This window comes from Ranitomeya imitator, chromosome 2 (genome assembly GCF_032444005.1).
Source record: "Ranitomeya imitator isolate aRanImi1 chromosome 2, aRanImi1.pri, whole genome shotgun sequence".
NCBI lineage: Eukaryota > Metazoa > Chordata > Amphibia > Anura > Dendrobatidae > Ranitomeya > Ranitomeya imitator.
This window is the reverse complement of record NC_091283.1, coordinates 378,177,649-378,203,148: the sequence shown is the minus strand read 5'-3', so window position 1 is coordinate 378,203,148 and position 25,500 is coordinate 378,177,649. Positions and strand designations below refer to the sequence as shown.

General features: G+C 43.0%; 1 protein-coding gene across 1 annotated transcript in view; it reads right to left on the bottom strand.

Annotated features, from left to right (window-relative positions):
• LOC138667873 (oocyte zinc finger protein XlCOF7.1-like) overlaps positions 1–21,701 on the bottom strand; it is a 105,964-nt gene extending 84,263 nt beyond the window's left edge. The window contains exons 1-3 of the mRNA XM_069755955.1: positions 21,675–21,701; positions 21,540–21,630; positions 7,241–8,302 (exon numbers count right to left, since the gene is read on the bottom strand). Coding sequence (XP_069612056.1) covers positions 7,241–8,302; positions 21,540–21,630; positions 21,675–21,701 — 1,180 coding nt within the window. The remainder of the gene's footprint in view (positions 1–7,240; positions 8,303–21,539; positions 21,631–21,674) is intronic.
• Between the last annotated feature and the right edge of the window lie 3,799 nt (positions 21,702–25,500).

Here is a 25,500-nt window from a genome sequence, read left to right as displayed (position 1 = left end):
TTGCACGCAATGTCAGCCGCGCACCCGGAAGTCGCCCAGAGGGGGAGAGAGCGGCGTGGCAGACACAGAATGGCCCCAAGAGTCTGGACTGCGCTGGTCCGACGCCCACACGTGCGCAAGAGCCCGCAGGACCTGCGAACGGCGCTACCCTCACCTGAAGGCCGACATACAGGCGCCCTGCCTGCGCTTCCAGCGCCGGGACAGGAGTGGGTAAGTGGAAATCCTCGATCAAGATACTGCCGTGATTCAGCACAAGGGTTCCCATCAGGACAGCAAACCCAACTGAAGCGAGGGAGAGGTACCGCCCTTTTATTTCAGTAGGTTTCCTGTCACCTCTCTCAGGTGTGCTGTCATGGGAGACGGGAAAAAACAAGTGTCCAGCATATGGGGAAACCTGCAAGTCATGTGGCAAGCAGAACCATTTTTCAGCTGTCTGCAGGCTGGGAACAGGCAAACAGTACAGACAGCTCCACACTGACACCAGACACTGACAGTGCAGAGGACATTACATGGCTACAACTGCAGCCAAGAAAGTCAGTCATCAGGCAGCCGGCAGTCAAGAATGCCAAGCAGCTTTATGCAACATTCTTGTTGGCTGAGAAGCCCATTAGATTTCAGCTGGATTGTGGAGCAAGCTGTAATATCATTCCATGTGCTCTGCTGAACAAACACGTTTCGATTGAACCAACTGACAAGGTACTGGTGATGTACAACAAAAGGGTTCTGAAACCGATGGGGACATGTAAGCTCAAAATACAGAACCCATGTAACAGAAAGAGTTATAGAGTTGTATTACCATGTTGCGTGGTGGTAACCATGTACCGATATTGGGAGTAAAAGCAGTTCAGGTAATGGACTTAATAAAAGTACAGTCTCAGAACATTATGTCTGTTGAAGTTTCCCAGAATATACAAGATACCACACTAAACGCAGAGAGCAATTTGGATATTCAGAAAAGAAAAACAAAGTATGCTGATTTATTTGAAGGTGATGGGTGCTTTAAAGGTAACTATAGCCTAGAAATTGACAACACCGTGCAGCCTACCAGACTACCTACAAGAAGAGTGCCTGCAGCTTTAATGCAACCACTGAAAATAGAATTGCAAGATTTACAAAGAAGAGGCATGATAGCACCAGTCCATAAGAGCTCAGATTGGATCAGCGGCTCGGTCATAGTGCAGAAGCCATCAGGCAAGTTAAGAATATGCATTGATCCCAAGCCACTCAACAAGACGCTAAAAAGATATCATTACCCAATGCCGACATTAGATGATGTTCTACTAGATCTATCAAAGGCTAAAATATTTTCTGTATGTGATGTAAAAAAATGGATTTTGGCATGTGGAAGTGGCTAAAGAATCAAGTTTACGAACAACATTTTCTTCACCATTTGGACGCTTTAAATGGCTGAGAATGCCCATGGGACTAAAACCTGCTCCAGAGGTGTTACAGCAGAAATTGATGGAGGCTTTGGAAGGAGTTCCTGGAGTAAAAACAATAGCAGATGATATCCTAATAGTGGGAGAAGGTGAAGATATGGAATCTGTAACAAAGGATCACGATCAGAAGAGGATACAATTTTTGACAGATGCAGAGAAAGTCAAATAAAGCTGAACATTCACAAACTAAAAATGACAGAAGTTGCATACATTGGCCATCGTCTGACTTCAAACGGTGTAAAAGTCGATCTTGAAAAGGTAAGAGCGATATAAGAGTTGCCTCACCCTACTGATGTTTGTGGAGTACAGCGATTTTTGGGCATGATAAATTCTCTCTCCAAATATTGCAGACATTTGTCAGACATGTGTGAGTCACTGTGACAGTTAACCCACAAAGATGTACTCTGGGAATGGACAGAATGCCAGGAAACTGCTTTCCGATCAGTAAAGAAGGCTATTGCAGATGAAGCAACCCAAAAGTATTTAGATCCAGAGCGAGAAGTGGTGGTACAATGTGATGCTTCAGAAAAAGGCCTTAGAGCTACATTAATGCACAACAAACAGCCACTCACATTTGCAAGCAGAGCCCTTACACCAACAGAGCGCGGATTTGCTCAGATTGAGAGGGAACTACTGGCTGTGGTATTTGGGATGGAGAAGTTTTACGAGTACACCTATGGTCGACGGGTAACAGTACAGTCAGATCACAAACCTTTGGAGAGTATTACAAAGAAACCATTACTAAATGCCCCAAAGAGACTACAGCGCATGCTGTTACGACTTCAAAGGGGGTTGAATTGTTGCAGGGCACAGGTGTGAGAACAGTGATTAAAAAACTCAAGGCCCATTTTGTCAGGTATGGCTTTCCAGATATCTTTTTCTTGGAAACTGTGGTGCAGTTTACTTTGAAAGAGTTCAAAGCTTTCAGCAAGAAATGGGAATTTGAACACCAGACGTCTTCTCCAAGATATCCTCAGAGTAATGGGAAAGCAGAGTCAGCAGTAAAAACTGCAAAAAAAACTCATGCAGAAAGCAAAACAGGTAGGTATGGAGGTATATCTGTCTATACTGGATCATAGAAACACACCCACCCAAGGCCTAGACAGCAGTCCGGCACAGAGGCTCATGAGTAGGTGAACAAAGACACTCTTACCAACTGCTAGTCATCTGTTAAAGCCAAAGTTGTTGGGAAACAAAGTTAAATTACAGAAGAATCAAGATAGGCAAGTTATCTATTACAATAAATCCGTAAAGTATCTGTCTGAGCTCCAGAGAAATGACAACATTCGGCTGCAACCAATCAGGACCATTGACAAATACTGGCAAAAGGCAATGGTTGCCCAGAAACTAGGACCTCGGTCCTACAAAATTGTAACAGAGGAAGGAAGAAGACAAAGGAGGAATCGTAGATATCTGGGGAAAACCCAAGAAAGAGTGGATTCATGGCCTTTTGAACAGTATCCGGACACCCAAGAAAATGAGCTAGCAAGTACAAGTCAAGTACCAACAGTGACAGCTGACCATCAGGGTGAGGATTTGGGCCAGAGACAGGCAATATCAGAAGGCATATTAACAGAATCAGAAGAACTACAAGATGTAGACAATGACACATCTTATGTTACTATAGTTGGCAGAATTCTCAGAAAGCTGGCACACCTCAAGGATTATATCTAACTGGACTTATTATTTTAGATCTCCAACTTGGTCATGTTATCCATTGTTTTATTAGTTTTCATTGTTCTTCCAGTTAAGAGAAAGGATGTAGCAATATGCTATATGATCACTTGGCCCCTAGGGCTCTCATGTAATGGAGGATGACACAGCATGTAATAAACAGCCTGTAATTACCAACACAGTGTGATCCATGACCGGAAGCAACTAACAGAATAGATACATGTCACCAAATCTGTATTATCACCCACTCCTGGTTATGGTTTACAACGGAGGTAAAATACTGAATATGTAAGCATGGCCTTATTTTGTATATAAGCACTTCTCCTGTCTTGTTGTTGGACAGGCTTCATTGCACTTCTGAATTGTCATTATTGGTTTGTTTTTTATATTCTTATGGCCAAACAAAAATAAATCTTGGAAAACCTGTTTAAATTCACTACCCCAAGTAATCGTCTGTCCACGGGATATGGGATAACTTACCAACCTCTGGGACCTCCATAATCTTGAGAACCAGAGCTCTGAAGAGCACCATGTAAATAGAGCTGTGGTTGATCTGGCACACTGCGGCGCTATTCACATGTGGCTCCTCATATAACTCCTTTAAAGCACTACGCCAGCATGTTTTTTTATTGCACGGCTGGAGTGGTACTTTAAATGGAAGTCCGCTGCCCCATCTCATACTCGCCTTCCGCTGCCTCATTTGTTTCCATCGTTGCTCCAGTTTGTCTCCTGTAAAAAGTGACCTGCTCGCAGCTCTAGTGTTTCATGGAGCCGTGCAGAGGTCACTTTTCAGTACAAGTCTATGAGAGCCTCATTCTGGCCTTTTTCCGGGTCTCATAGCCTTGTATTGAGAGCTTGTGATGTAACTTCTGACTTCTGGCTGTCAGAAGCTGCGCTTACAAAATGGCACCGTGGGATCGGAGTGGTGCTGAAAAGCAGCGAAGACACCGGAGGTTGAGGATATCACTGAGGTTAGGTGGCTTACACTTGAAGTGCCACTCCAGCTCTGAAAAAAGAAAAAACATGCTAGAGTAAGTAAATAAAAATCCACTGATCGGGGGTGGGACGTGTCATAGTATGTGGGCTGGTGGGATTTTTGTGGCAGGGCTGCTTTTTTGCCCCAGTCCGGCCCTGCTGTCTGGGTTTTACATAAAGCAGAAGTTCTGTGGTTAGTTCAAGATTTATGGAAAAATTTCCTTGCTGAATTCCTTCAAAAATTGTATGTAAGTGTACCTAGAAGAAATGACCTTTTGATGTCATTTTGACGACAAAAGCTAAATAAGGTTGTGATATAGTTTTCTTTTTTGTTCGACTCACTCTGCATTTTAACAATTGCTAACAAACTAACACTATTTTGGAAGCTTCTTAGTTTATAGCATTTTTTCCACCCTTGTCTAAAACTTTTGCAGATTGCTGTATGTAAACAAATTATGTTACACACATGTGAGGATATAAAAGGTGTATAAATTGTATTTGATTTTTGATAAGATTTTTATTGATAATTACATACATTTCCTAATCATCAATCAATAGCTCTAAATTACTTTTCCTTTCTTATTTAATGTCCCACAAGCATGTGGTTCATGGGCCCGCTATGACACGGAGTCGGGCTTACTTAGGAGGGGGCATAGCTAAGCAACTGCCTGGTGTCCACTGGAGCTCCTGATGATGGAGTCAGGCTTGAGCTGCAGATAGCCAATAGGTACCACTCTTAGGCAGCCCCCGATACTGCACCTACTGACTACAGGAGGCAGGTTTGCGGACACAGAAAGGACTTGCAAGTACTGGCAAGACAGTACACAGAGTCTGTTCAGACTGCACAAGTTCTAGATCCTTTGGCAGAACGGATACTGATGCAGTCATAAACAGGGCTAGATTCGGATACTGGAACAGGCTCTGACAGTATGGATTCTGAACACCAACGAGGCTTCAGGTTCCGTCCCCTGGCCAAACAAGCACCACGAGATCAGGATCACATTAAACTACACAGTATACTAGGACAGGGGACCTGGCAAAACACACTTTCACACACAATATACAAAGAACTACAGTGATTGCTCAGGTACCACCCTACTGGGGAGGGAGCCTTTTATACGTGATGCTTCCTAGTTATTGGCTGGGGACATTGTTAAATTACGTGCGCTGCCCTTACGTGCACTGTTCTGAAGCCTGTGCAGGTTGAAAAGAAAGCAGGAGACGTAGAGGTCACCTCGTGGCCCAGGGAGGTATGTTGGTATCCCTGGATGGATTAGGGAAGGGGAACCATTCAGGGGCACCAGCATTGATGTTACACATAATATATGACTTTACTTTGACTTTAGCAGTGTCTTGATGAATTTATCAACAAAAAGAAAAATCGCTGCCACCATGTGTGATCTCCGATTTTAAGGATAATGTGAGTAAACGTTCTGGACGTGAATATGGCTTCCTCCCTATACGAGTTCTCTGAAGTGTAACAAGACTCACTTTATTTGTAAAACGTTTACTACATTCTGTACATGAAAATATTGTTTTCCCCTGTGTGAGTTCTCTGATATAAGCGAAGAGTGAAGCAGTTATTAAAACATTTACAACAACATAGAAAAAGTAGTATGGACACGTATAGGGATCACCACATAAAATCCTTTATTATGAATGGCATTTAAAAAAAAAAATACAAAATTTAAAAACATTTAAAAACACAATAGGCCATTTACATGCAGATTAGATGTGTCTATAGTTAGATTACCGCCTATCCTCAGATGCCTGATATATTACAGTTTACAGGATATCAAGCAAAGAAAATCTTATATATAAAAAAAAAAATAGAAGGTGAATTTATACTGATCTAGAATGACAAGCAAAGGAATATGCACAATTTGTAATGCCACAATACAAAAAAAAAATTGTGAAAAACAAATATACATCAATTTTAATTAAAAAAAGCACTCAAGTGATATGCATATCAGCACACAAGGACCTATACTAACTACAGATAACGGTGAAAATAAATTAAAATGGGAAAAATATGTATAACAAAGAACTTGAGGAATGAGGCAAAAAAATAGACTGAGGAAAGGAAAACCCCATGCGTTTCACCACACAAGTTGCAGCTTCCTCAGGGGTAAGAATGAGTAATGGTGACAGATAATGTCCCTTATATACACTTAAAGGTAATAGAATGGAAAGGTAAATGATTACCAAGAGTCGGAGACAGAGTAAAACAATGGATTATATCAGGTCCCGAAATGTGTAATGCGCCTGTGTGAACATTAAATATAAATAAAATTGATTTAAAATTGCCACTGCGCAGGCATGCTATGTTGATACAGTTTAATTGAAATATTCATTGCATATGCGCAGACAAAAAGTGTCAAAGTTTCTAGAGTTATCAAAGAGTATTCCTGAGCGAAACATTTATCAAAAAGAGCTGGGCATGCACAAAAATGTGGACTGCTCGTAATTTGTACACAAGCAGCTCACGCATGCAAGAATAATCACACAAAATATAGGAATGTTCAGTTAATCTGCAGCACATGCACTCAAAGTACTATGTGAGTGACAAAAGTTATGCAAAAGAGAAGACGCAGTATGTGAAGAAGAGCTCTGAGCCACTAATGATTTGTAAGTAGAGTGCAGATGTGTCATAAGATAAACTCTTACATAATATGTAGAATGCTCAATTATTCCATAGCACAGATTACAAATCAAACACTCATGTGAAGAAATATATATGTTTAAAGTGGAAAATGCTTTTAAAAAAAAGGAGGATATAAAACTTATGTAAATTGGATTTCATTTGCTTTTCAACATCAGATGTTTATTGGTAATTGCATATATTTTCTAATCATTATTCTATGCTATAATTTGCTTTCCATTTCTTATGTAATGCATGGCTTTACTTTGACCATATTAATTTCATTAGTTTTTGATGAATTTGTCAATAAAATAGAAAATTGCTGCATCCATGTGGGATTTCTCTGATGTTAATAAAAATATGATTTGTAAGTAAAACATTCTGGACATTAAAATGGCTTAGGAGTTCTACGATGGGCAACAAGACTTGCTTTGTTTGTAAAATGTTTACTACATTCTGAATGTGAACATTTTTTTATTTTTTTTTTACCTTGTACGATGTCGTTTCTTATGTTTCCTAAGAGTGGAGCTATCACTGAAACATTTCCCACATTCTGGACAAGAAAATGGTTTCTCCCCTGTGTGAACTCGCTTATGTCTAATCAGGTGCCATTTGTTTCTAAAATATTTCCCACAGTCTGGACATGGAAATGGTTTCTCCCCTGTGTGAATTCTCAGATGTCTATTCAGGTGCGATTTGGTTCCAAAACATTTCCCACAGACTGGACATGAAAACGGTTTCTCCCCTGTGTGAATTCTCCAATGTACAAGCAGGTATGATTTGTTGTTAAAACATTTTCCACAGTCTGTACATGAAAATGGCTTCTCACCTGTGTGAATTCTCATATGTCTAACCAGATCTCTTTTCTGTTTAAAACATTTCCCACAATTGGAACATGAAAATGGATTTTCTTTTGCGTGGATTCTCTCATGTCTAATCAGGTGCAATTTCTTTGCAAAACATTTCTCACATTCTAGACATAAATATGGTTTCTCCCTTTTGTGAAGTGTCTGATGTTTAGCAAGATTTGCTTTCTGAGAAAAACATTTCCTACATTCTGAACATGAAAATGGCTTCTCACCTGTATGAATAATCTCATGTGTAACCAGCTTTGATTTGCTTTTAAAACATTTCCCGCATTCTGGACATAAATTTAATTTCTTCATTTTGTGAAGTCTCTGATGTTTAACAAGATTTGCTTTCTGAGAAAAACATTTACTACATTCTGAACATGAAAATGGCTTCTCGCCTGTGTGAGTTCTCTGATGTCTAACCAGCTTTGATTTGCTTATAAAACATTTCCCACATTCTGAACATGAAAATAATTTCTCCCCTGTGCTAGTTCTTTGATGTTGAACATCCATTCTGATATTTTTTCTAAGCTTTACAGTCTGTGATGAATCAGAAGACAGGACTTGTTGCAAAGGAATAGTTGAAAGATTTTTGGTGTGAAGACTTGGAGGTGTATCCGGGATAATGATCTGCTCTTCATTCGAATCTGGTGTGACACCATGATCTTCTGCTTTACAATGGGAAAATAACAGATGTTCCTCTGAGCTTCTGCTACAGCCATCTGGAAATAATAAAATGGTATTTTTATTCAGTAACAGAATATTATTTCTTACAATATTAGATAACCTGGTCCGTGGTCCTGGGCACCCAATTAAAGGGGAAAGGTCTTTAAAGGGTTATAAAGTTTGTATTCGTGATGCCGTCTATGGTTCTTGGTCAGAGGGGACCGACACTGCTTAAATGGGTCCTCTGGGGCGATGTTACTGCAGCATAGATGGTAACGCTTCCCACAGGTGAAGCGGGGTCCCCAGGGCTCCCAGTGTGCTGGGCGGAGATGGTGTATGCCGGCAAATAAATGGAGGACACAGTTGTAACATCTTTACCTGGTTTACTGGTTGAATTAGGCCACAGTCCAGGGTACCAGCAACAGGTGGTGATGTGGTCTGGCCTGCTTGGAGGCAATGGTGATCCCTCTCCTAGGTGAGGTGCGTAAGCCTCTGATCCTCACTCACATTCCAACCCTTCAGGTTATCTTCCTTTCTTGGAACTGCAGCTCACAGGTCTGCTGCACAGCCCCACTAGTACTTATCACTGCTCTCTTCCACTTTCTGCCAGGAGCTGCAGACTCCCACGTCTGCTCAGCTACACACCTCTCTTACCAGCTCCACCTAGCTAATGTTCCTCGACAAGCTCCCCTCTGGCAATCTCTGTCCTACTCTCTTCCCTTCCAAGGACTGCACCACTTTTTTGTGCATGCACGGCCCCTCTGCTCTCTGTCCTCACTCTTCCACTGTCTCTCCAGACTTCCTTCTCGCCTGGTCTCACTGGACCAACTGTCTCTCCAGACTGAACTAACTCCTCCTCCAGACCAGAATAATTAAAGCTGGGGAAACTCCCCTGAATCCGGGTTCAGAGCTCCCCCTTCTGGCCTGGATTCAGAATGTGTTGTATGTAGGTGCGTTACCTGATAAAGGGAATCCTCCTTGCCTCCAAGCATGATATTGCCCTCCCCGAAAGGAAGGCAACATCACTGTAACAACCGGTTACCTGGGGTGTTAAACATTTCTATACATATTGAGGTAAAATGGAATAGAATTACAGTCAAAGCACATGAGCTAGGGCTTTGGAATAAGAACAGTGCTGTATGTTGTGAATTCAGCTTTTGGGCTCCCTCCGGTGGTTGTAGAGGGTAATGCAGTTGTGCCTGGATTGCAGGAGTGGACAGGTGTATCTACTAATTGCAAAACTGACTGGGGTATATAGCTTTGCAGGATCCTTTAGTCAGTGCCAGTTGTTCATTGTTCTTGAAGGAGTCACTTCCCTGCTGGCCTCTCCAGTTTGCTGTGCTTTTCTACAAAGATAAGTCCGGCTTGGTTTTTGCTGTCCACCTGCTGTGGACCTTATAGCTCTGTGCATTTTCATGTTTTTGTCTTGTCCAGTTTTGTCTGTGGGGGATTTTTGCAGCCTAGCTGTTTCTCTGGAGATGCAGATGTGCCCCCCATGTCTTTAGTCAGATGTGGTGATCCGTATTTTCTGCGGTGGATATTTTCTGGTGTTTTTATGCTGACCGCGTGGTGCTCTGTTCTATTCTTTCTTTTTAGCTAGTATGGCCTCCTATGCTAAAATCTGATTTCATATCTGCGTATGTTATTTCCCTCTCCTCTCACAGTCAATATTTGTGGGGGGGCTATCTATCCTTTGGGGATTTTCTCTGAGGCAAGATAGGTTTCCTGTTGCTGTCTTTAGGGGTAGTTAGATCTTAGGCTGTGTCGAGGGGTCTAGGGAGTGTTAGGTACCCCCCACGGCTACTTCTAGTTGCGCTGCTAGGTTCAGGGTTTGCGGTCCGTACAGGGACCACCTTCTCCAGAGTCCGTCTCATGCTGCTCCTAGGCCACCAGATCATAACAGCTGTAGTACCAAATATGCTTTTTTTTTGCAAGGTAAAGAGTGGAAGATAAGTGTTTGTGGTTTGGGTTTTGCCTGGCTTGTTACTTGACCTGACTTATGGATTCTCTCCTAATCTGTCTCTCTAGCTGTAGCTACTCTACATAATGTGACTTCTCTTTTGCCTGCCTTACTTGGACTTGAACTGGTGCTATTAATCTTAACTTAATAATAATGATAATCTTTATTTTTATATAGCGCTAACATATTCCGCAGCACTTTACAGGTTGCACACATCGCTGTCCCCGTTGGGGCTCACAATCTAAATTCCCTATCAGTATGTCTTTAGAATGTGGGAGGAAACCGGAGTACCCGGAGGAAACCCACTTTAACTTGCATCCATCCTGCTTCTCTCTGCTTAGCAAGGACATGAATAGAACAGACAGACATCTGTATGAGGCCTAAAATGAAGAGTGTGACCAGTGGGGGTCATGGAATCTCTAAGGTGAAGTATGAAGTGGTTGAAGGAATGAAATCTCACAAAGTATGCTTTATCCTCTTGATGACAAGGCAATTTTTCAATCTTTCGTTTTTCCTTCCCCTTCTTTAAAGTCATATATCTTTTATTTTTTTTCATGGACATCGCCATATGGAGACTTGTTATTAAGAGGAACAAAAATTACACCATACTTTTTATCATTTAATGCATAAGAAAATATTCCAAAAAAAATTCCAAAATTGTGAAAAAAAATACAGATGTAGAATTGTGTTTTCTAAGTTTTGCTTTTACAGCATTTATTGTGCTGTAAAAGTGACTGGCATGATTTTTATTTGAGTGGTGGAAAAAAATCCAGAAATGTACTAGAAATTAGAGCAGCACTGAGGGCAGCACTGTGGCTCAGTGGTTATTACTGCAGCCTTGCAGTGCTGGGGTCCTGGGTTCAAATTCCACCAAGGACATCTGCAAGGAGTTTGTATGTTCTTCCAGTGTTTGCGTGGGTTTCCTCCGGGTTCTCCGGTTTCCTCCCACACTCCAAAAAACATACTGATAGGGAATTTAGATTGGGAACCCCAATGGGGACAGCGATGATAATGTATGTAAAGCACTTCTGAATAAGATAGTGATAAATAAGCAATGCATAATAAGTAAAGAAAAAAAAAACCTGTAAAGCTGGAATTCTGGCTTTTCAATTTCTTCTCTCGAAGGAGTTTACCAATTGGGTTAAATAAAGTTATATTTTGATAGATCAGACTTTTATAGGTACAACAATATCAAATGTGTTTTTTATTCAAATTATTTCTTTACTTTCATAGGAAAGGCATTTTGTTATATATATTTCAAAGTAGTTTTAACAACTATTTCTTTGCCTTTTTAGGGAACTTGAAACTGTGATCATATGATTGCTTGTACTTGGTATGGAAATACCTCAGTATTCAAGAATAGTAAAAATCAGTCATGGCCGGCATGGGGGCCATGAGCGTGGTCATACCAATCCACAGGAACCCCACAATTAAGCAAGTTGATAAGCGCCACCTGGATCATGGGCTGTACTGACAACTAACTCCTGACCCAGCATCACGTGACATAGGCTTTACAAGGACATTCAATGATGGTGGAACTGGCGAATGCTGACATTGCACCAGAGCATAATCCTGAACTCAAGGTTCATTTATCTGACTTTCTAGAATTTAGTAATTCACTGAATCTTTGCTTATAGGAGAATAAAAAGTTACCAACAGTATTTACTTAAATTTATCTTGGCCACTGCCTTTTTTAGTGGTTACTAGCTGCATAATTTATTCTTTGTATCCTTTGAGTCCTGTTTCTGTGGCCCTTTGTAAAAGGAGGGGTAATGTCATGTACTTATCACTAGTGTTGAGCAATACCTTCCGATATCAGGAAATATCAGATCGGATCGGACCGATACCCCAAAAATATCGGATATCGCCGATTCCGATACCGGAAACCAATGCGAGACAATGGGACAAAAACATCGGAATGAAAATAAACCCCTTCTTTCCTTGTAGGTTTATTCTTCGTTGTTTTTCTTAAATGTAGAATTATGTAGAATGTATTGGGGAAGGTGGAGGAGACATTAAAGCCAAAGAGGTTTAGCCCAATCAAATGGAATAGCAGGAGTTAATTTTTTTTTTTTTTTTAGATGTTCGGAGTTACAAAGATATTGACTATGTTAAGCTTTTTTATATTTTGTCAGATATTTATGTTTCACTACTTCCATGATCATCACCTTCTTTTTTACTTCTCCCACACTTTCTCCTTCATCATCCTCAGCAGCAGCATCTTTTTCATCAAATTCTTCTTCACCTTATTCCTCCTCTTCTTCACCTTCTTCCTATTTTTTACATTCTTCATATTCTTCTTATTCAACTATTATTCTTCTTCATATTCTACTTCTTCATGTTCTTCATATTCTTCTTCATCATATTTTTATTTGTGACAGGCATTCCTGTAGTTATCTATAAAAGTTTGAAGATTACACCTTCCATTCTGCCTGTCACAAAAGATTTACAACAGAATTTGCCCACGTTCAGATTTGCCTGCAGCAGCAGGTTTTTTCCAGGGCCCCACGAGGAGTAACGGACTCCCCGCCACACACTGCTTAGTTGTCTTCTGCTTATAGTTTAGATAATATCTTTTGCTCTGATTTTTAGTCTTGCGCTTAATGTTCTTCTGCTTTTTGTTCTGCAGCTTCTTGTTCTTCTGCTTCTTGCTCTTCTGTCTCTTGTTCTTCTGTATTTTGGTGGTTGTCTTCTTATTCTTTGTCCTTTTGGTCATTTTCTTCAGGGTCATCTTCTTGGTCTTCTTCGGGGTGGTCTTTAGGGTCGTCATCAGGGAGATCCAGAGTGATTACCAAAAAACATTTCAAAAAGCTTGAACTTGGAAATGTAGCAGAAGGTACAAGAAGGCTGAGGAACTGCCGAGAACCAGCTGACGGTACTGGAACCCGGATGGGTAGCCGAAGGTACAAGAGCCAATGGAACTACTGAGGACCAGCTGATGGTACTGGAACCTGGTTACTAAGCAGGAGGTACCCGTTCCAGAAAGCACTACCAAGGACCACCAGACGTTGGTGGAACTCAGATACCGAGAAGGAGGCACCTAAGCCAAAGGCTCTGCCTGGAACCAGCTGACGGTACTGGAACCCTGGGAGACCTAGTCAAGATTGACTTCCAAAAAACCAGCTAATGGTGCTGGAACTCAGATAAGCAGCAGATGGTCCACATGAAAAAAAAATTGCAAGGCTGCGGGCTGGCCGGGAGTTACCGAAAACCCACAGTCCTACAGGGGGAGCTTGTCCTATTGGCACTACGGAACCAGCCTTGATTGCCAGAGCCCGCAGCCCACATAGGAAGCACCTAAACTGCAGACACCATAGAGACGGCTAACTCGACCGCAACCCGACAGGACAACGTATTGGAAGCAAAGTGACCTTGACGCTACTCGGAAACAGCTGGCGTGCTGTAACCAGGCTGGGCAGGAGGGAGTACCCATGCTAAAGACACTTCTGAGCAGCAAATGGCGGTGTTGGAGCCCAGGGTCAATGCTAAAAACCGAGTGGAGGCAGAGGCGTAATTGGAGCAAGTTTAATATCTCTTGTAGTGAGTGTGGACGGAGCAGGAGAAATTGCCGGATACACAGCAGGGGATCAGCTGACGTTACTGAACCCCAATAACACAGCAGCAAGTGTTGACTGTGCAGACGGCACTTCTGAGCAGCAACTGGCGGTGTTGGAGCCCAGGGATTACAGTTCAGGTGGTAGAAACATGAACACAACAAGAGACCTGGATACTGTTACCAACCTATTATTTAATCTGGAAGAGGACTGGCAAATTCCTTCGAGATCCAGGCCTTGTTCATTTTCAGAAAAGTAAGCCGGTCAACGTTATCGGAGGATAGTCGCATGTGACGGTCTGTTAGTACACCACCTGCGGCACTAAAGACACGTTCCGATAATACACTAGCAGCAGGGCAAGCCAGCACCTCCAATGCATACTGGCTAAGCTCTGGCCAGGTATCCAGCTTAGACCCAAAACTTGAAGGGGGGGGGGGAAGAGCCATGTGGGAGTACACTGAGAGGGCAAGACATGTAGTCTGTCACCATCTGACGGAAACGTTGCCTCATCCTGACTGAAGCCATCTGTGATGGTGTAGACATTTGTGGCGGGGACACAAAACTTTGCCACATTTGGGTCATACTGGTCTTGCCTTGTGCTGAGGGACTGCTTCTGCTCCCTCTTTGTGCAGAGCTTCCTCCACTGCCTCGACGCACTGAGCTGCTTTATAAAGCACTAGCAGCACTGCTCTCAGTTGGAATGGAGAACATGATGGAATGCACCAGTGTGTCTTGGTACTCCCGCCTTTTACGCTCCTGGTTCAGCGGTGTTATGAGGCTTTGTAAGTTGTCCCGATAGCGAGGATCTAGGAGGGTGTACACCCAATAATCAGCCATGTTGAGAATGTGGGCGATGTGGCGGTCGTTTCTCAGGCACTGCAGCATGAAATCAACCATGTGCTGCAGACTGCCAACTGGCCAAGAAACGCTGTCCCCTGCTTGAGGTGTCATCTCTGCCTGCTCTGCATCACCCCACCCTCGCTCTACATACTGACTACTAGAGCATTGTGTAACTCCCTCCTCTGGACAGATATCTTCCTCCTCCATTGACTCATCCTCATCACAAAGTGTCCACTGCCTAGGCCTTTGTGAGGAACAACATGGCGCAGACTGTCCAGAAGCAGATGGCATTTGTGACTCTTCATCCTCCACCTCTTCCACAACCTTCTCCCTTAGTGCTTGCAGTGTTTTTTCAAGCAGGCAGATAAGGGGGATAGTCATGCTGACTAGTGCATCATCTGCACTCGCCATCCGCGTGGAATCATCAAAGGCACGCAAAACGTGGCAGATGTCCTTCATAGAGGCCCACTCAGTGGTGGTGAAGTGTGAACGGTGTGCAGTGCGACTTGTTTGCGCCTGATGCAGCTTGTACTCCACTACTGCTGCCTGCTGCTCACACAACCGCTCCAACCTATGTAATGTGGAATTCCACCTGGTGAGTAGGTCACATATGATGCGATGTTCCGGAAGGTGGAATCGGTGCTGCAGAGCTGCAATGCGCGATCTTGCCATGCTGGAACGCCGCAAGTGAGCACACTCTAGGTGGACCTTGTGCAGCAGTGCATCAAGATCTGGATAGTCCCTCAAAAAAACTCTGCACGACCAAGTTGAGCACATGTGCCAGACATGGGATGTGAGTGAGGTTGCCTAGGCCCAGAGCTGCCACCAGATTTCGGCCATTGTCACACACTACCATGCCTGGTGGAGATTCGCTGGCACAAACTACACATCGTTCTCCTGCTTGATGGCATTCCAGAGCTCCTGCACTGTGTGGCTTCGATTCCCCAAAGAAATTAATTTCAATATGGCCTGTCGATGTTTTGCCATGGCTGTGCTCATATCTGTCGTAACAGGTAAGCGTTCACGTGTCCATGTGGAGGTAGACTGACGGCTCCTGCAGCGCTGATTCAGAGGAACTGGAGTATGAGGAGGTGTCAATGTGTACATACTGGATTCCTGCAATCCTTGGAGTTGGCCGAACACATACAGCCCCACTCAAGATCTGTACCCAGATCCACAACATTTACCCAATGGGCAGTGAGGGAAGGGTATCGTTCCTGTCCATGGTTACTGGTCCACGCATCGGTGGTCAGGTGGACTTTGCTACTGACGGCGTTCAGTAGCGCATGTTTAATTTTTCCCTCCACATGCTTTTTCAGGGCAGGGACGACTTGCCTGCTGAAATAAAAGCGTCTGGGCATGCTGTATTGTGAGACTGGCAATGCCATGAAGTTACGGAAGGTGTCAGTCTCCACCAGCCAGAATGAGAGCATTTCAAGGGACAGTAGTTTTGCAATGCCAGCATTCAGAGCCTGTGCTCAGGGGTGGTTTGCCGAGTATGGGCACCTTTTCTCCCATGCCTGTGCTACCGATGGCTGTAGACTGGCCTGGGAGTGTTAGGATGACAGATAACATGGTGCTGTGGGTGGAATTACACTGTCTCTGTACAACAGTGCCAGAGGTTCTTCCATGGCGATCCTGTGAGGAAGCCGAACCAGCTGTGTGTGAGCTGGAGGAAGAGGCTACAACACGAGCTGAAGAGGTGGTAGGTGGCGCTGTAGGTTGGCCTAGGTCTTCAGTGTGTCTTTGTAACTCCACCATGTGCTTGGTCCGCACATGTTTCCACATATTTGTGGTATTGAGGTTGCTGAAACTTTTCCCTCTTTTCACTTTCTGATTACACAGCTTGCATTTGACAAAGCAAATGTCATCTGCAACGGTGTCAAAAAAGGACCAGACACTGCAAGTCTTGGGAGCACCCGTTTTGGGTTTTGGAAGAGGCATGCTCCTAATGGTGCCGAAGTGGAGGCTACAGGCAACTCAGTCTGCCCCCTCCCTCTCCCTCCTTTTTGGGCCATTCAGGGAATCTCTTCCTCAGAGCTGCTCCCACCACCTTCCTGTACCTCACGCCATGATGGGTCTAGGACCTCATCATCTACACTACCCTCTTCCAACAACTGCTTCTCCTGGGTAGTCTCGGCAGCACAGTACACACCAGAAAGTGACACCTGAGTCTCCATCAGATGCGTACTGAGGTGTGCTGACCGTAGGCACTGGCCCACCTGCCTCTTCAGATTCAGAGAGACAAAGCCGTTGGCATCACTGCATACTGCCTCTTCTTCAATTTCTCAAATGCTGCTTGGCTGGCCCCCTCTTTCCAAGCCAAGAGATTTAGAGAACAGAAGTAGAGATGGCTCCTGTCCAGGGCTCTCTGACTGCCTGGGCAATTTGGCAGGTGGTGAAGAGACTGATGAGTGCTCTTCAGCGCTCTGGACCTGAGAGGACGTGGCACTAATTGAAGTTGAATAAATAAGGCAGCACACTGTAGCGCTAAAACATGCAAACATGAAAGTTGAACTGCATTGCTGCACTAGAAATATGAAAAAAATGAGAGTGTTTAGCGCATAAATTGGCCAATTGATGTGTACCTGGTAGCCACATTAGGGCATCTCTCTTATACCAGGTCCTACACTTATTTGACTGTGTACGAGCTGGTGACTCTAGGTTCAGCACCTGTTCACACTTGATCTATGTTTGGATGTGACGGTCAGTTTTTTTAAATTTGTATTCACTAGCCTTCTGACCGAGCACTCCGCCTCCTAGCCACAGGTGTTTTAATCGCAGCAGGTCCATTACCCCTCCACAGAGAAAGAGAAATTTAGTCTAAGAAGAGGTTTCACAGGTACCCATTCAGATGAAGACATTTATTCTCAGCGAGGAAAGGAAAGTGTAGGACCTGGTATAAGAGAGATGCCCTAATGTGGCTACCAGGTACACATGAATTGGCCAATTTATGCGCTAAATGCTCTCATTGTTTCATATTTCTAGTGCAGCAATGCAGTTCAACTTTCATGTTTCATCTTTGCATGTTTTAGCGCTACAGTGTGCTGCCTTATTTATTTAACTGTGTACGAGTTGGTGACTCTAGGTTCAGCACCTGTTCACAGTTGATCTATGTTTGGATGTGATGGTCAGTTTTTTGAAATTTAAATTTACTAATTAAAGTCGATGTGTTAGCTGGCATCCATCCGACAACGGCTTCAATTTGTTCGTCCCACAGCAGTGGGGTACGGCGAACTCCTACAAAACTGTGCATAAAGGACTGTTCCCTTGTAAAACTTGGGGATGGTTATTCACTGGTGCCCGCAGCAGGCACAGAATCCCCACGTCCTCCCCCTGCAGAAACTCCACGCCCACGACCACGTGACTTGCTCCCTGCCTTCTTCATCTTGGTAGACTGAAAGATAAGCAGAAAAGTACTAAGGGCTTAAGGCCCCTTCACATTTAGCGACGCTGCAGCGATACCGACAACGATCCGAATCGCTGCAGCGTCGCTGTTTGGTCGCTGGAGAGCTGTCACACAGACCGCTCTCCAGCGACCAACGATGCCGGTAACCAGGGTAAACATCGGGTAACTAAGCGCAGGGCCGCGCTTAGTAACCCGATGTTTACCCTGGTTACCATGCTAAAAGTTAAAAAAAAACAAACACTAGATACTTGCCTACAGCCGTCTGTCCTCCAGCGCTGCGCTCTGCTTCTCTGCTCTCCTCCTGTACTGTCTGGGAGCCGGAAAGCAGAGCGGTGACGTCACCGCTCTGCTTTCCGGCTCACAGCCAGTACAGGAGGAGTGCAGAGCACAGCGCTGGAGGACAGACAGCGGTAGGTAAGTATCTAGTGTTTGTTTTTTTTTACTTTTAGCATGGTAACCAGGGTAAACATCGGGTTACTAAGCGCGGCCCTGCGCTTAGTTACCCGATGTTTACCCTGGTTACCAGTGAAGACATCGCTGGATCGGTGTCACACACGCCGATCCAGCGATGTCTCCAGAGAGTCCAGCGACGAAATAAAGTTCTGGACTTTATTCAGCAACCAACGATCTCCCAGCAGGGGCCTGATCGTTGGTCGCTGTCACACATAACGATTTCATTAACGATATCGTTGCTACGTCACAAATAGCAACGATATCGTTAACAATATCGTTATGTGTGAAGGTACCTTTAGTGTGCTTATTCCTGAACAGCTGCTAACAGGTATAAGAAACACTAATTTTATAAAGTGTGGAATAGACTTTAATAAGAGCTAATGTGGCCTACACAACTGTAAAGTGGAGTGTTTGGTGAACTTTATTAACGTTTTGTTAACCTTTTGTAGTTATTACAATGCAGGAAGGTAACCTACAATGCAATAGATGAGGCTCCAAAAAATAGGCTAATACTAATGTGGCTGGGGCTGCAGGGCACAAGGCTGCAGAAAGGCTCCTGTATCTACTCCTATATAGTGTTTGCACGCAATCAAGCTGGATACGAATGGAAACACGCTAATAGGAGAAATCAGGAAAAATGTGCAGCAGCACTAATGCAAAAAAGGACAATAAAACAGTATGAGGCAGTGACGCACGCTGAGCGGACTACAACCAGATGTGGCTGCAGAACAGACTACAGCGTGAGCTGCAATCACACACAGAGACCTTGCAGACAGCCGTGAACAGCGCTGCAAGGCCAAAAAAAAAAGCTTCTCACACAGCGGTTGCTACAGTAGCCTGGGTAAAGAACAATGAAGCAAATCGCTATCTCAAACTGTCCCCTCAGTCAGCACAGCAGCGTCCTGTCCCTAACTGAATTCACAGCAGAGTGAACCCAAAATGGTGGCGGCGGCTTTTATAGTGCATCATGACATCATTTTAGCAGCCAATCACAGCCATGCCATTAGTTACATGCATAACAGGATGTGCCCACACTGCATTATGGGAACTTCCGATTCCAGTATTCGATATTGCAAAAGTATCGGAACTCAGTATCAGAACTCCGATACCCAATATTTGCAGTATCAGAATGCTCAACACTACTTATCACTTCTGAGTAGTTTCATCAACCCAGATGCCATCATGGCAGCAGATTCTACAATTGTCCAATCCCAGTTTCCCTTACATATCTGTCATTATTGATTTACAAAGTGAATACTTTTGGGGACAGAATATATTGATCTTTATTCACAGCAAGCTGCTAGTATTTAGTGGTGAGACTTGATAAGTCTGCTGGCTTTGGTTGTTCTACTACTTTGCTTTCTTCTCTTTTTCCTTCTGAACAAAAATATTAAAACAAATGCCTTAGGCTAGGCTCAGATTGCGTTAGCGCAATCCGCTAGCGCTAGACGCTAAACGGATTGCACTAACGCAATGTGATATAAAGGGGTCGCGTTAAATGTCTCCGCTCTCGCAGATCTCCGATCTGCGAGAGCGGGGAACGGACCGCGGGCGCACCTCGGACGCTGCAAGCAGCGTCCGCGGCGCGCCACAAAACACTGGCACACGCTAACGCGTGCCGAAAATGGCACGTGCTAGTGATGCGCGTCCCCATTGCTGTTAATGGGCACGCTAACGGACGCGTTGCACGGCGTTAATTTCGCCGTGCAACGCTGTCCGTTAGCGCGGTCCCATTAACGCAATGGGAACCTAGCCTTAACTTGTTCCTTCGACCCTACAGACCAAGCTATGGACCATTAGTTGATCATTATGCCTGTCATATTATCCAAGAGACCATTGTCCGCATCCGTGATATTCCACCTGGAAAGATCATCATCATTCAACAGAATCTAAGAAAAAAGGTTCTATCATTGGAACATTTCATCAAGTTGGCTGACATCTAGGTGTGCAAAAATCATTGGATTTTCTTTGTTAACATTTCTGTTGGCCTAGGTTAGCTTGAGAAGTTAAGGACTTTGTGGTGGCATGTTTTACTTTTACACAGTACAAAAGTTCTCACCTCAAACCTGCCAGCTTGTTATCTTCTGTGTCTACTTCATCATGGTCCCTTATTATGGACTTTCTAACAGGTTTCTCCAGCTTTACTGATTAGTTAGTTGAATGTTTGGAGACAGTTTCAGCAGAATTGGTGCACTTTCTTCTTCCTTTTGGTTTTCCAACAGTTGCAAGTCTGATATTTAAGTGCATCTTTCCTTTTCTACATCTCTCATCGGTATCTGATCGTCATATATAGTTTGCTTCATGGTTTTGGACTGTGAATTATTGCAAACCAAGCTCGATGTGGAGTCAAAATTGAAATTCAAGTGAGTCAATCCATATCGGACTAGAAACAAGGATGGCACAACTCAAGACATATGAAAAAAAGGTCACTGTAATACGATTCTCCATTATTTCATGTGTCTCCTCTTCAGCCACTAATTCTAAATCTTTTCTCTAAGAGTTCCTCTGTTCTTTGTAGTTCAACGTGCACCAAAATAAATGCAGCACACTTACCTTATCGATCCCAGAAAGCTTTCCTTCCTATGTTGACAGGTGTCCTACCAATATCTACATTTCTTCCTCTCGGTGTAATGACACGTCACTGACCACTGACCAAAATCGTTGACTGAAAAGTCTCTGCTGCAGTTATTTAGTATTATCCTTGCTCATTGCCATTACTTGTAATTGTGGTTTTGTGTATGCGATGATCTAATGCTTTTGAATTTAACAAATCTAAATAAATGCATAATTTTAATATGGCAGAGGGAAGCATTGATAATATATTTGCCGAAAAGCAAAATAAAATTCAAGTGTCTCTTGGGGCCCATGATTGGGTACAGAAACCACATGTGTTGATCAAGCATGAAATTTATTTTTCCAAGCTGTAAGAATAATATGGCATTTCAATTTTACCAATAAAAATGCATAAAAACAGTTTTCAAAAATCAGTGTCCCACACTCAAAATCATCACATAATTGTAGCATCCAATAACACAAAAGAATTTGTGACTTCTCTGCAATTAGTGGTCACTACTCACCAGTGCGGTTATCTGGAGGAATCTCCTCTGTACACCGCTCATCACCTCTCATATATGTCTCTGTAGTATTACTATGGGTCAGATCTTCACCCTGTAATAAATATTGTAAAAGTCACAGACAGATGGAGAAGTTACATCTATGATCAGCTCTAATCCGGCCATCTCCACCAGGCTCATTACACAAGTATACAAGTGGTCAAAATTGTTGGTATCCCTAGTTTAATTACAGAAAAACCCACAATGGTCACAGAAATGACTTGAATCTGACAAAAGTAATAAGTTTAAAATCTATGAAAATGAACAAATGAAAAAGTCAGACATTGCTTTTCAACCATGCTTCCACAAAATTAAGAAAAAAAAATAAAACTCATGAAATAGGATTGGACAAAAATGATGGTACCCTTAACTTAATATTTTGTTGCACAACCTTGAGGCAATCACTACAATCAAACTATTCCTGTAACTGTCAATGAGACTTCTGCACCTCTTGACAGGTATTTTGGCCCACCCCTCAAGGGCAAATTGCTCCAGTTGTCTCGTGTGTGAAGGTTGCCTTTTCTAGATGGCATGTTTCAGCTCTTTCCAAAGATGCTCAATAGGATTTAGGTCAGGTCTCACAGAAGGCCACTTCAGAATAGTCCAATGTTCTCCTCTTAGCCATTCTTGGGTGTTTTCAGCTGTGTGCTTTGGGTCATTATCCTGTTGCAAGACCCATGACCTGTGACTGAGACCAAGCTTTTTGACACTGGGCAGAACATTTATCTCTAGAATCCCTTGATAGTCTTGAGATTTCATTGTACCCTGTACAGATTCTAGACACCCTGTGCCAGATGCAGCAAAGAAGCCCCAGAACATAACAGAGCCTCCTCCATGTTTCACAGTAGGGACAGTCTCCTTTTCTTGACATGCTTCATTTTTCCATCTGTGAACATAGAGCTGATGTGCCTTGCCAAAAAGTTCAATTTTTGTCTCATCTGTCCATAGGACATTCTCCCAGAAGCTTTGTGGCTTGTCAACATGAAGTTTGGCAAATTCCTGTCTGGCTTTTTTAGGATTTTTTTTTTTTTTCAACAATTGTGTCCTTCTTGGTCGTCTCTCATGAAGTTCACTTTGGCTCAGACAACGACGGATAGTGCGATCTGACAAAGATGTTCCTTGAGCTTGAAGTTCACTTTTAATCTGTTTAGAAGTTTTTTTCTGGGCTCTTTTGTTACCATTCGTATTATCAATTTCTTTGATTTGTCATCAATTTTCCTCATTTCTGTCCAGGCCTGTTTCATGAGTTTTATTATTTTTTTTTAATTCTGTGTAAGCATGGCTGAAAAGCAACGTCTGACTTTCATTTGTTCATTTTCATAGATCTTTTATTTATTATTACTTTTGTCAGATTCAAGTTATTTCTGTGACCATTGTGGGTCTTTCTGTCATTATACGAGAGGTACCAACAATTTTGACCACTTGTGTATAAAACATATAATACTGGTGGATAAAAGACTGTACACAAGACCTTCACAGCCTTCTACACATCATAGGTTGAGATTGCACGATACCTTCTCTTCATCTACCTTTTGATCCTCAGGAACATTGGGATTTTCTTGTTTACAGTCCTGTGGAAGAAGACTGTGACATCTCTCTGGTGTTGTCCTCTCACTGGATAGAACTGGAGGAAACACATACAGGGGCTGAATTCATTCTTTTCATACAGATAATTATAGGCTGTGTGTATTTAGTCCTGTCTATTACCTGGTGATGTGAGGGGCTGGGGAACCTCCATCATGACGTCCTTGTACAGATCTCTGTCCTTCTAAAAACTTCCACTCATCCATGGAGAAATAGATGGCGACATCCTAACAAGTTATATGAACCTGACACATGCAATAAGAAGAATTATTTAATGTGAAGTCATCAGAATCTCTCACCTCTCCAATAAGCCGGACTAGGACAACATGGTGACGTGTAATATCCTCTCCACCATCTTGTCCCAGTCCCTATCCATCCTTGATGGGTCAAACAAGAACATTCTCTTATATAGAAAATCTCCACTGAAATGATCAGCTATTTTATGGACCTGAATGAAAAAAAAAAAAAGTAAAATCATACAAGGCCTAAGAGGAAACTTTTGATGAGATATCAGAATTAAAGGTTGACTGGACCCGTGGATGACCGGGTTCAGCCAGACTTTTTTTTTTAAACCCCTTAATGACCAAAGCTTTTTTAGGTTTTGCGCTTTCATTTTTCACTCCCCTCCTTCCCAGAGCTAAAACTTATTTATTTTTCTATCAATATGGCCATGTGAGGGCTTATTATTTGCGGGACGAGTTGCACTTTTGAACAACATCATTAGTTTTACCTTGTCGTGTACTAGAGAATGGGAAAAATATTCCAAAATTGCAAAAAATAGAATTAGACTTACTGGTAATTCGGTTTCTAGGAACTTTCCACGACGGCATACAGACGTTGTCTCTTTGCCCTGATGGGGAACAGGAAATAAGGAGAGGTTAAAAGGCCCTCCCACTTACCAGTGACTTATAACTGAAAACCATAGCACTGGTTTACCTTGGAATCCCAGATTTTTTATCCAGTAATATAGGGAGGGAACTAGCACTGTCATGGATGGTTCCTAGAAACCGAATTACCGGTAAGTCTAATCCTATTTTCTCTAGTCACCTTCCACGACAGTATACGGAGGAATCCCAACTAATTTGACGCTAGGGAGGGACAACGGCCTGGAGAACTTTACGGCTGAAGACTAAATCTTTGTTGGGCAATATGTCCAATCTATAATGCTTGGAGAAAGTATGTAACAAAGACCATGTAGCTGCCCTGCAGATCTGTTCTGCAGATGCACCTGCTCTTTCTGCCCAGGAGACTGAAGGGGATGTAGTTGAGTGGGCCTTGATCCCTACTGGGGGAGTTTTGTCTTGAGCAAGATATGCTTCTGCTATAGCTCTTTTAATACAGTTAGAAATAGTGCTTTTCACTACTTTTTTCCCCTTTATTCTGTCCAGAGAGATGGACAAATAGATTTTGGTTGATTCTGCAAGAGCTGGTTTGCTCTAAATAATGTAGTACAATACGTCTGACATCAAGAGTATGGAATCTTTCTTCTTTTGTATTTGCTGTATTTTGGCAGAAAGAAGGTAGAACAATTTCCTGAGAGTGGTGGAATTCGGAGACTACCTTTGGAAGAAAGGAAGGGTCGAGACAAAGTACTATGGAGTCATCCCTAATAGACAAGTAGGGCTCTCTTATTCATAGGGCTTGAAGTTCTCCTACTCTTCTTTCCGTGGTTATAGCATTAGCCACCAGAAAGATTGTTTTGTAAACAAGATTTTGCGGAGAACAAGAGGATAAGGGCTCAAATGGTGGACCTGTAAGCCCCTGTAGTACTAAGTTAAGGTCCCATAAGGGAACCACCAATTGTGTTTATGGGTTCATTCTGCAGGCTGACGTCATGAACCTCTTAATCCAGCGATGACCTGCCAGATCCTGGTCGAAAATGGAACTGAGGATGGAGACCTGGACCTTTAATGTACTAGGCTTGAGGCCTATCTCTAAGCCTTTCCGTAGAAAATCTAGAATTTGCGACAAATTTGGACAGAGGGGATCTGGTAGATTAGGGAGGCAGAAAGATAAAAATTTCTTCCAGACTTTATTGTGTATAGCGTTGGTTACTGGTTTTCTTGATCTCTGATGTGTAGCAACTACTGGGTCCGATAGCCCTTTAGCTCTCAGCACCTGGGCTTCAGTAACCATGCCACTAGATTCCATTTCTGGGGATCCAGGCGATGAATGGGTCCTTGCAAGAGCAGTTTGTTCTCTACTGGCAATTGGATTGGGCCGTCTACCTGTAGATCGATGATCAGGTTGTACCAACTCCTTTTTGGCCACAACGGGGCTACTAATATAGTCGGAGTTTGTTCTTCTCGGATTTTTTGTAAAACCTTCGCCAAAATCGGAA